Genomic DNA, 12,298 nt, shown 5'->3' with positions numbered 1-12,298 from the left:
CTACAGGAGGGTGATGAGACTGAGCTACAGGAGGGTGATGAGACTGAACTACAGGAGGGTGATGAGACTGAACTACAGGAGGGTGATGAGACTGAACTACAGGAGGGTGATGAGATTGAGCTACAGGAGGGTGATGAGACTGAGCTACAGGAGGGTGATGAGACTGAACTACAGGAGGGTGATGAGACTGAACTACACACACGCCCCTTACCTTGAAACCTATCTTGAGGTCCTCACAGAGCTGGGAGCAGCCACTCTGCTTGCTGTTCAGACACTCGTTGATGAAGCAGTTGAGTTCGTCAGAGCCGTCACCACAGTCGTCATTACGGTCACACAGCAACGTCTCGTTAAGACACTTCCCGTTACGACACAAGTAGGCAGACTCATTACACTTCCTCTCTGTTGATGGAAGAAGATCAATTTAGGTTCTGCAGACTGAATAGCTGATAGCTCAAACTAGTAAGGTTGTTCTACTGCAATGGCCAGAGAGAACATGAATGTGTCTGAGTCAAACTTCAATGGCTTTTTTCATTCATTACTAAAACTAAACCTGCCAAAGAAGGATGCTATGGTATTTTTAGCAGAAGCCATAGGCAATTACATTTGTTAACAATGCAACAACAATATTACACACAAAAACTGTGATATTCTGTACTGTGCATGTCTACAGTACAGATGTAGACCACGAGAGAACATGAATGTGTCTGAGTCAAACTTCAATGGCTTTTTTCATTCATTACTAAAACTAAACCTGCCAAAGAAGGATGCTATGGTATTTTTAGCAGAAGCCATAGGCAATTACATTTGTTAACAATGCAACAACAATATTACACACAAAAACTGTGATATTCTGTACTGTGCATGTCTACAGTACAGATGTAGACCACAGTGTGTCTGTCTGTGTGTGTGTGTGTGTGTGTGTGTGTGTGTGTGTGTGTGTGTGTGTGTGTGTGTCTGACCTGAGTCTGTGCAGTGGGGGTTCTTGGGGGCCTCATCTGAGCGGTCCTGACAGTCAAACTCTCCATCACACTCCCAGACCTTCTGGTTGAGGCAGCGGCCGTTGGTACAGCGGAACTCCCCTGGCCCACACGTTGGGTACTCTACAGAACAGTACCACAATCACAAGTGTATTTTTGAGGGTACATTAGTTTAAATACAATTGTAACCAGGGGAACAGAAATATATTTTTTGGAGAGTGCAGGACGAGAGATGTGAAGAGACAGCACTGAGGCATTTAACCCCGTTCTCTCTGTCCATCTCTCATTTAACCCCGTTCTCTCTGCCCATCTCTCATTTAACCCCGTTCTCTCTGCCTATGTCTCATTTAACCCCGTTCTCTCTGCCCATCTCTCATTTAACCCCGTTCTCTCTGCCCATCTCTCATTTAACCCCGTTCTCTCGTCCATCTCTCATTTAACCCCGTCTCTCTCTGCCATCTCTCATTTAAGTTCTCTCCGTTCTCCTTCTGCCATCTCTCATTTAACCCCCGTCTCTCTCTCTCATTTTAACTCCTGTTCTCTCTGCCCATCTCTCATTTAACCCGTTCTCTCTGCCATCTCTCATTTAACCCCGTTCTCTTGCTCCATCTCTCATTTAACACCGTTCTTCTCCATCTCTCATTAACACCGTTCTCTCCCATCTCTCATTTAACCCGTTTCCTTGCCATTCTCATTACCTCTTCCTCTGCCCATTCTCTCATTTAACCCCGTTCTCTTGCCCATCTCTCATTTAACCCCGTTCTCTCTGCCCATCTCTCATTTAACCCCCGTTCTCTCTTGCCCATCTCTCATTTAACCCCGTTCTCTCGCCCATCCTCATTTAACCCCCGTGCTCTCTGCCCACTTCTCATTTAACCCCGTTCTCTCTGCCCATCTCTCATTTAACCCCTTCTCTCCTGCCCATCTCTCATTTAACCCCTGTTCTCTCTGCCCATCTCTCATTAACCCCTTCTCTGCCTCATCTGCTCATTTAACCCCGTTCTTCGTCTGCTCATCTCTCATTTAACCCCGGTTCTCTCTGTCCATCTCTCATTTAAACCCCGTTCTCTCTCTGTCCAATCTCTCATTTAACCCTGTTCTCTCTGCCCATCTCTCATTAACCCCGTTCTCTCTTGTCCATCTCTCATTTAAACCCCGTTCTCTCTGCTCCATCTCTCATTTAAACCCTTCTCTCTGTCCATCTCTCATTTAACCCCTGCTTCTCTCTGCCCACCTCATTTAACCCCGTTCTCTCTGTGCCATCCTTCTCATTCACCCCGTTCTCTCTGCCCTACTCTCCATAGCCCTTTCTTCTTCTCCTCTGTTGTCATGCCTGCATCACAAAAATCACCACCACACTCTGGACTCGTCTGATCCGTCGGAGCAGTCCATTGTCATGGTCCACACCACAAAGTGCTCGTGGGATATCAATGTCTGTTCTGACACATGAACTCATTTCTCATCACAGGTGTGTTGTACACTGACAGAGAGAGAGAGAGAGAAAGCAGAGAGAGACAGAGAGAGAGAGAGAAGAGAGAGAGAGAGAGAGAGAGAGGATGGGAGAGGGAGAGGAGAAGAGACGAGAGAGAGAGAGAGAGAGAGAGAGAGACGAGAGAGAGAGAGACGAGAGAGACAGACAGACACAGACAGACAGACAGACAGACAGGGACAGACAGACAGACAGACCAGACAGACGACAGACAGATCAGACAGACAGACAGACAGACAGACAGACAGACAGACAGACAGACAGACAGAAAAGGAAGAGATAAAGAGACAGAGAAAGGGTTAGCAAACAGAGGCTATTGCAAGAATGAATGATACACACCCGTAGCAGTCTAACAATAGTCTGCAGATTCTTCCTATTTACGTCTCTGCTAATCAAATCATTAAGATGAATCATAAAAAGACAATGGAAGTCTCATGTCTTCCCATTCATCTATTAATACCCCAGCGGAACGTTGTAGTTTATAGTTGGTTGTATTATCCAAACCCAATAGAGACGTGTGACTCAAATGAGTGTTTAACGTGTCCTCCTCCTACTCACTGAAGCCAGCCTTGATGGGTACCAGTCATATAGACACACAGTAAGTTATAATATCCAGTTCAGATCAACTGTGGTGATTATTAGGACATTTGTGGACGTGTTGCGGTTGTCCTCACGCTACTCACAGCAGAGAAAAACAAATGCTGGTGCTATCTCATCAAAGCAAAGTGCATGAACAGAACTGTAGAAGATTCCCACTCACAGCAGCCAGCCTTGATGCTCTCGTCAGCCCCGTCCAGACAGTCCTTGTCCCCGTCACACTTCCAGCGCTGAGGGACACACACATGAGTGCCGGGACACTGGAACGCCTCCGGGCTGCACGTCTTAGTTTCTAAGGCAACGTAGGCGATATGAACAGGTTAGATAACTCTAGACTAGTAGTTGTCATAAATTAAATTAAATTGATCAACAGATTAAATTWAATTTGTCTGACAAATAAAATCTATTGATCTATTAATTGAAAAGGTAGACAACTGTGTCTGATATGGGCCATAGATCATATAGGTGTGGGATGAGTCACTCACTGCATCTGTCGTCCTCGTCAGATTTGTCACCACAGTCGTTGGCACCGTCACACACCCAGTGGTTGGAGATACAGCGATGGTTCCCACACTCAAACTCAGTGGACGTACAGAACTTATCTGCAAAGAAAGAGGAACATTTTTATTAAATGTAATCTGGGTTACATTTGTTTCAGAATACATTTATCACCAAATTTACCACAATATATTGAAATTACTTATTTGAATGAACTATTCAACTTTGATCCCGTGGTTGTTGTGTTTATCTATTGAAAACACTGTTTTGATCTTTGTGTCCCTACAGTACAGTTCAAAGTTGTGTATTACATCAGCTAAGGGAATGGGGGAAGGACAGAAGGTATCTGTACAGTTTAAAGTTGTGTATTACATCAGCTAAGGGAATGGGGNAGCTAAGGGAATGGGGGAAGGACAGAAGGTATCTGTACAGTTTAAAGTTGTGTATTACATCAGCTAAGGGAATGGGGGAAGGACAGAAGGTATCTATATAGGTCAAGTAGACTGACCACAGTGGGTCTCGTCAGCGCCGTTCTCACAGTCGTTCTCCTTGTCACAGGTCCAGCTCATAGGGATACAGCGACCACTGGGGCACGCAAAGAAGTTCACCGGGCACTTCAGCTTCTTCTTGTCTGGTAGAGAGTGTAAATAATAAATACAAAAAAACAGTTTTGAATATCGTATAAAGTTCTGCTATGAGTCAGACCTGTGGTACAAATAGCTATGCTGTGTTGCCTGCGCAATGTAACTAATAGAATAGTCACAAAAGTGCAACCCCGCCCATTTTGGCACTCCCAGGCAGGCTAAAGCAAATGCTCAAAGTGTTTAAAAGAAAATACATACTATTTGAACCCATGAAAGAATGATTTGCTGAACAAAAGGCCCTAAAAGGAGAAAGGCAAGATCTGTCTGTCTGATCTGTCTGTCTGTCTGTTACCTGGGCAGTTCCTCTCGTCTGAGAAGTCTCCACAGTCGTTGTTACCGTCACATTTCCAGGAAGGCAGATAGCACAGTGTGGTCCTCTCACAGCTCTGGAAGGTCGCCCCCTTCACCCCCAGACGGAAGTAGCGAGAACAGTCAGTTGGCACTGGGGAGAAGGGACATTATACATCAGTGGCATTCAGTGGTACTTCCGTAAAAATACTTTAAAGTACTACGTAAGTAGTTTTTGGGGGGTATCTGTACATTACTATTTATATTTTTGACAACTTTTGCTTTTTACGSCAAACATTTTCCCTGACACCCAAAAGTACTTATTACATTTTGAATGCTTCGCAGGACAGGAAAATGGTCCAATTCACACACGTATCAAGAGAACATCCCTGGTCATTCCTACTGCTTCTGATCTGGCGGACTCACTAAACATAAATCCTTGGTTTGTAAAATGATGTCTGAGTGTTGGAGTGCACCTCTGGCTATCCGTAAATAAAAATAMAATTGTGGTGTCTGGTTTTCTTAATATAAGGAATGTGAAATTATTTATACTTTTACTTTTGATACTTAAGTATATTTTGGCAATTACATTTACTTTTTATACTGAAGTATATTTAAAACCAAATACTTTTAGACTTTTACTCAAGTAATATTTTACTGGGTGACTTTCACTTTTACTGAAGTCATGTCCTATTAGGGTATCTTTACTTTTACTTCAGTATGACAATTGTTTACTTTTCCAACACTGTTGACATTAGTGGTTAGTTGTGGGGCTCTTGGGAGTAGTATCTGTACATTCAACATGGAGTGTGTATGAAATTGCATCATATCCCCTATATAGGGCCTACCTGGTTAAATAAAGGTAATATAATTAAAATAAAATAAAATAGTACACTACTACAGTCTGGGCCATGTCATAATGCACAGGGAATAGTGTCAGAGGAATCCAAGCTGATCTGCAGTTCTTCATTAGTGATACAGGATGGGTCAGAGAAATAGCTTTAACGATCTTAATTCAACAGATATCCAACATGTAAAGATAGCTTGTAGACTTACAGCAGTTCATCTCATCACTGGCATCCTCACAGTTGACCACCTGGTCACAGCGGCTGGTGTTGGAGATGCAGCTCCCATCTCGACACTGGAACTCTCCGGCTTTGCACAGGGTCACTGGAGAACACACACAACACAATGGATATAGTAATATGGACGTACACACGCAGTCTCACAACCATGGGCCACACACACACCACACACACACACACACACACACACACACACACACACACACACACACACACACACACACACACACACACACACACACACACACACACACCACACCACACACACCACACACACACACACACACACACACACACACACCACACACACCACACATGACACACCATGACACACACACACACCATGACACCACACACACCACACACACCATGACCACACATAACAGTCACACACTATGACACACACAGACACACAGACACACAGACACCACGACACACACACACACACCTAGTCACAACATGACACACACACACACACACACACACACACACACACACACACCACACACACCACACACCACACACCACAACACACACACACACACACACACACACACACACACACCCACACACACACACACACACACCACACACACAGTCACACCACAACCCACACAGTCACACCATGACACACACACAGTCACACACATGACACACACACACACCACAGTCACACAATGCACACACACACACACACACCCACAAGCACACCACGACACACACACACAGTCAAACCATGACACACATCAGTCACACCACGACACACACACATACACACAGTCACACTATGACACACGCCATACATCTCACCATGACACGCATACAGTCTCACCATGACACACATACAGTCAACACCACGACAACACACACACACAGTCACACTATGACACACACACACACACACAGTCACACCATGACACACATACATCACACCACGACACCACACACACACAGTCCACACACTAGTGACACCACACACACACACACACACACACACACACACACACACCACAACACCACACACACACACACACACACACACACACACACACCACACACACACACATCACACCATGCACACACACACAGACACACACACAGTCACACCAGACACCACACACACACACACAGTCACACAAGACACACACACACAGTCACACCACAACACACACACACACACCACACACACACACACACACACACACACACACAGTCAAACCATTGACACACATACAGCACACCATGAAACACATACAGTCCACACTATGGACACACACACACACACACACACACACACACACACCACACACACACACACACACACACACACACCACACACACACACACACACACACACACACACACCACACACAACACACACACACACACACACACACACACACCCACAGTCACACCACTACACACAGTCACATCATGACACGCACACACACTACACCACAGTCACACCACGACACACACACACACAGTCACACTATGACACACACACACACACACATTACTTACTGTTGCAGGGCAGCTCGTCGGAGTGATCTCCACAGTCGTCAGTCCCGTCACACCAGAACATGTGGCCGATGCAGCGTCCATTGATACATCGCCTGTAGCCTTTCTTACACAGACGGTTCGCTGCAGAGAGGAAGACCAGCATTAGAAGAGGTGTTCTCCAGTTGTCTTACTATGACTAAATGACTATGACTATAACATCTATGACTATAAAATCTCCTGAAATTAAACTGACATACAATTTTCTTCCTTTTGTGGTACAGAGATTGAGAACAGCAACACTGTGCTGACTGACAATGTAATTCAAGCCCAGATTCCAAGTACTCAGATTGCTGACATTGCGCAAGCAGACACACGCTCGTACGCACACAGACTCACCGCAGTAGGACTGTTTCTCGTCTGACTTGTCCTTGCAGTGGGCCATGCCATCACAGGTCAGGCTGTAGTTGATGCAATCCCCGTTGCCACACTCAAAGTCATCCACACTACCACACAATGCGTTCAGAGCTACAGTAGTAGGACGAAGGAGAGATGGAGATAGAGTCAGCACCATGTATCTGAACCAGACTGGACCCTTTTAATAGTGATAGCCCCCTTTTTTTCAATTTTCGCCTAAAATAACATACCCAAATCTAACTGCCTGTAGCTCAGGCCCTGAAGCAAAGATATGCATATTCTTGGTACCATTTGAAAGGAAACACTTTGAAGTTTGTGGAAATGTGAATTGAATGTAGGAGAATATAACACAATAGATCTACAATAGAAATAAACAACAMWTTTTTTTCTACCACAATCTTTGAAATGCAACARAAAGGTCTCAGTTCTAGCCATCACTCTGGTTGTAATTCCGATGGTGTCCACAAGATGGCAGCAGTGTATGTGCAAAGTTCAGACGGATAACTTGAAGTATGAGCGAACTACATGACATTTAGTGTGAAGTCACCCAGGTACATTTGGGAAAAGCATTCATATTACATTTTTCTGCAAGAATATCGTCAAATCTGTATACTTGGACTTTGATTTAGCTTTTCCAGTATTAGTAGCCATATTATAAGTGAAACATTTGCAACACAACCAGTTTTCATAACTTCATATCTATGAATATTCTTATAATTTTTGTCCAAAACAAAAAGGCATGCTGTTGCACAATATTAGCAGGTACATTTTGCGACAGATACAGGGTTACCAGATACTCCCACAAAGCACAGCTCATTGGCTATCTAGCTAACTTTGTTTGACCCCGATTGGTGCTTATTTGACAAAGTTAGAGTCGATCAAGTGAAGACCGCCCGCGTCATCGGCGTGCCATGAAGGCGTCGCTCTCTGACCAAATTTGGTGTCCWATAGGATATACTACACCCCTAATGATATAGTGAAGTCTGGTTACGTTCTAGGATCTCTGAGGAATAMATACGRACSTRATTTGACTGGTTGAAACAACGTTTATGGTTAGATTTTCACAGATTCCTTTCTTTGCAAATGAACGAGTTAAAATACAAAATTGATCGTGCATACTATATGGACCTTTTTAGGATATGAAAATGTATTTTATCTAACAAAACAACACTTCATGTTATCTCTGGGATCCTTTGGATGATAAATCAGAGCAAGATTTCAGAATGTAAGTACACATTTCACCTTCAGAGGTGAATTTAACAAGCCTATCGCAGTGAAAAAAAGTGTTCTGTTGTTAGGAGCTCTCCTCAAACAATAGCATGGCATTTTTCGCAGTAATAGCTGCTGTAAATTGGACAGTGCAGTTATATTAACARGAAYTTAAGCTTTCAGACGATATAAGACACTTATATGTACCGACATTTRTTGTTTCTCTAAAATCTGCGATCTTGACACAAGGCGCTACATGATTTACAACTGTCCCGTTGACAGGACGCCTATCCCTAATTAAACGAGGAGGTATTGACATGTCCTTGGACTGATCAGATTATCGTCATCACAATTAGCATTTTGCTCAGTGGATTAACACCAGTCTTCAGGTCTCAGGCAAGGTAGCCCTGGTTTCTGCTGCTCCTCAGAGTCTGGCTATGGAAGACTACAGTAACGTTACTCCTCGCCCAAGTATAGCGCATCCAACCAACGCTGCTCCAACTGTGCCCCGCCCCTTCTCACCTGAACAGCTGTTGTCCTCCAGGAGTCTGCGGTCTCCACGGCAACTACAGTTGACCCTCGCGTCTGAGGTGAGCAGACACAGGTCCTGACAGCCCCCGTTGTTGGTCAGACAGGGGGAGAACTCACCTGGTGAGGAACAATCGTAAACGTATTCCTTGTGTTATTATGTTTCATCTTTTGTTTTTACATTGTTGGCCCGTAAGAAAGCATTTCACTGTTAGTTTACACTTGTTGTTTACAAAGCATGTGACAAATAAAATGTAAATCTTRTTTATTAATGTTCTGTATTATGCCATGTTTTATGTTTTGTGTGGGCACAAGKACAAGTATCTGTTGCTTTTGTAAACAGCTAAGGGGGATCCTAATGAAATACCAATACCAATCAATTRATCAAATCGATCAAATGTACTTATACAGCCTTTTTTACAGGAACCGTTTTCACAAAGAGCTTTACCGTAACCCTGTGTAATATCAGTGTAAGTCTATTTGCACATTATTAAGTTGACCAATTTGAAACCATCTTTCTTTCTGGTAGTTCCTCAGCATAAATGCCCCGCCCACTTTTGACCTATGAGTTCCACCACTCACAGCTGTTGGTGTCGTTGGCCACAGCGATTATTCCCATTGGCTGCTGGGGGATGTCATTTCTCAACAACCTCATGTCTCTGCCCACAAACTTGTCAGCTCTGAGCACGGCCCTGCGGACCCAGTCAGTCCAGAAGATGTAGTCCCCATACACCGCCAGGCCAAACGGATGCACCGGCTCATTCTTCACCACCACCTATGGGGGGCAGTCACATGGTTAGTAAAAAGTTGGCCACACAAAAGTGTTTGGTCTATAAACAACTGGATTAGAAGGGCTAAATTTGGACCGAAGGCACAATACTCTCACAATCAAAAATAAGAGATCTTATTTCGATAATGATTAAAAACAATTAAAATGGTTAGATAAGAGATCCTGATCCTAGGAGTCTATAGTGACTCTGTCGCAAGGAGTTGACACAGGTAACAGAGKTGACACAGGTAACAGAGTTGGCACAGGTAACAGAGTTGGCACAGGTAACAAGTTGACACAGGTAACAAGTTGACACAGGTAACGGAGTTGACACAGGTAAAATAGTTGGCACAGGTAACAGAGTTGGCACAGGTAACAGGGTTGATACAGGTAACAGCATTGACACAGGTAACGGAGTTGACACAGGTAACGGAGTTGACACAGGTAACGGAGTTGGCACAGGTGAAAGAGTTGGCACAGGTAACAGAGTTGGCACAGGTAACAGAATTGACACAGGTAACAGGGTTGGCACAGGTAACAGAGTTGGCACAGGTAACGGGGTTGACACAGGTAAAAGAGTTGGCACAGGTAACAGAGTTGGCACAGGTAACAGAGTTGGCACAGGTAACGGAGTTGACACAGGTAACAGGGTTGACACAGGTAACAGCATTGACACAGGTAACGGAGTTGACACAGATAACAGAGTTGGCACAGGTAACCCAATTGACACTGGTAACGGAAGTGACTCACGTAGCGGTTGCTGCCGTCGTACTCGCAGCGCTCTATCTTGTCCAGTGTGGCGTCTGAGAAGTAGAGTTTCTCTGCGCGATGGTCTATGGCCAGGCCGTTGGGGGTGCGGATATCATTACCGATGATCACCAGCACGTTGGCACCAGACAGACTGGCACGCATGATACTGGGAGACTGCTCATTCCAGTTGGTCCAGAACATCAGACTAGTAGAGGACACAACAGGAAATAGAGGGACAGTTACATGTAGWTTTATACATAATAAACAGACAGTAATGGAGTCACTCCACTAACGGACTAATAAAGTGACCTAACAGCTGCGGTTGACGTTTCATCCATCGAATCAAATCTTGTAGTCATCAAAGAGCATAGATCAAAGGCCGGCAGATGGCGAAATTGAGTCGTTTCCATCTTACCGTCCAAACGCATTGTATGCAGCCGGCAATACACTCGTGTCCCCCATGGACCGGTTCGTACCTAAAACATTCTCCATTCAGGCTGCAAAGGCGTCAATTTCCTCTTTAACTAGATTTAATGGTGAGAAGGCTGAAAAAAACATACTTTCATTAGGAAACCATTTTCCACCACCATGCTAAAGTGGCTAATGCCTAGGAATACTAGTCCCGGATGTTGAGTATCGCGTGTAGCAAGTCAGGTTGCAGCAGTCAGTTGTTTACCCCTGGCTGAACGCAGGGCACAACTTTAGGAAGTAGCATTAGCCACTAGCATGGTCCACAGGGGATACCAGCGTATTGCCAGCTGCATACAATATGTTTGGACGGTAAGATGGAACCAACAATACCAGATCAATATCGCCATCTGCCGGCCTTTGGGCTACAACAAGCATATTGAACCTAGACCAACATTTCAGGGGCTTTTAAAAGTAATTCACACCACTTCAAWTCTACAATTTATTTATATTTTTTTATAAAAAGAACATCACTGCCACTYACTCCTGACACTCGTCCAGCACAAAGGCCCTGGGGTGGTCGTCTCCAGACATGGTGACCACGGTGTTGCGGTCGTAGGCCTGCGGTCGGCCCTGGTCGACCGTGTGTCGGGTGATGGTGGAGGTGGTGTAGCTGGTCCAATAGAGGGTATCCCAGCCACGGTGGTACGCCAAGCCCTCCACTGAGCCTACATCTGGGGTAGAGAAAGAGAGGAGAGAGGGAATAGAGAGGAGAAAGTGAGAGACGAGAGAGAGGAGAGAGGGTAGAGACGCAGAGCGAGAGAGAGGAGAGAGGAGAGAGAGAGAGAGAGGAGAGAAGAAGAGAGAGAAGAGAGAGGAGAAGAGGAAGAGAGAGAGAGAGAGAGAGAGAGAGAGAGAGAGAGGAGGAGAGAGAGAGAGGGGGACAGAGAGCCATTAAAGGTGTAGGCCCTATTGAAGGAGTGGGACAGTCATTCTTTAGTGTTGGGGTCATAACAAGGTCAAAATTACTCGTCACAGACCTTGGTGGTTCACTAGCAAACAGACAAAAGAGCCAAGGAGGAAAAGTCGAAACAACTACAGAAGAAAAAAGGAAAGGGAATGCCTTCTGTATCTGTGTA

General features: G+C 44.8%; 1 protein-coding gene across 1 annotated transcript in view; it reads right to left on the bottom strand.

Annotated features, from left to right (window-relative positions):
• The window catches only part of LOC111966124 (low-density lipoprotein receptor-related protein 1-like), a 281,628-nt gene that overhangs the window by 57,954 nt on the left and 211,376 nt on the right, over nucleotides 1-12,298 (bottom strand). The window contains 16 exon segments of the mRNA XM_070444337.1: nucleotides 212-399; nucleotides 960-1,100; nucleotides 1,652-1,658; nucleotides 2,337-2,408; nucleotides 2,411-2,457; nucleotides 3,227-3,355; nucleotides 3,549-3,665; nucleotides 4,070-4,192; nucleotides 4,498-4,647; nucleotides 5,550-5,663; nucleotides 7,103-7,222; nucleotides 7,478-7,606; nucleotides 9,227-9,352; nucleotides 9,815-10,007; nucleotides 10,752-10,956; nucleotides 11,704-11,893. Coding sequence (XP_070300438.1) covers nucleotides 212-399; nucleotides 960-1,100; nucleotides 1,652-1,658; nucleotides 2,337-2,408; nucleotides 2,411-2,457; nucleotides 3,227-3,355; nucleotides 3,549-3,665; nucleotides 4,070-4,192; nucleotides 4,498-4,647; nucleotides 5,550-5,663; nucleotides 7,103-7,222; nucleotides 7,478-7,606; nucleotides 9,227-9,352; nucleotides 9,815-10,007; nucleotides 10,752-10,956; nucleotides 11,704-11,893 — 2,051 coding nt within the window.

The sequence above is a fragment of the Salvelinus sp. IW2-2015 genome, linkage group LG7 (assembly GCF_002910315.2).
Source record: "Salvelinus sp. IW2-2015 linkage group LG7, ASM291031v2, whole genome shotgun sequence".
Classification (NCBI taxonomy): domain Eukaryota; kingdom Metazoa; phylum Chordata; class Actinopteri; order Salmoniformes; family Salmonidae; genus Salvelinus; species Salvelinus sp. IW2-2015.
This window is presented reverse-complemented; position numbering and strand designations above follow the sequence as displayed.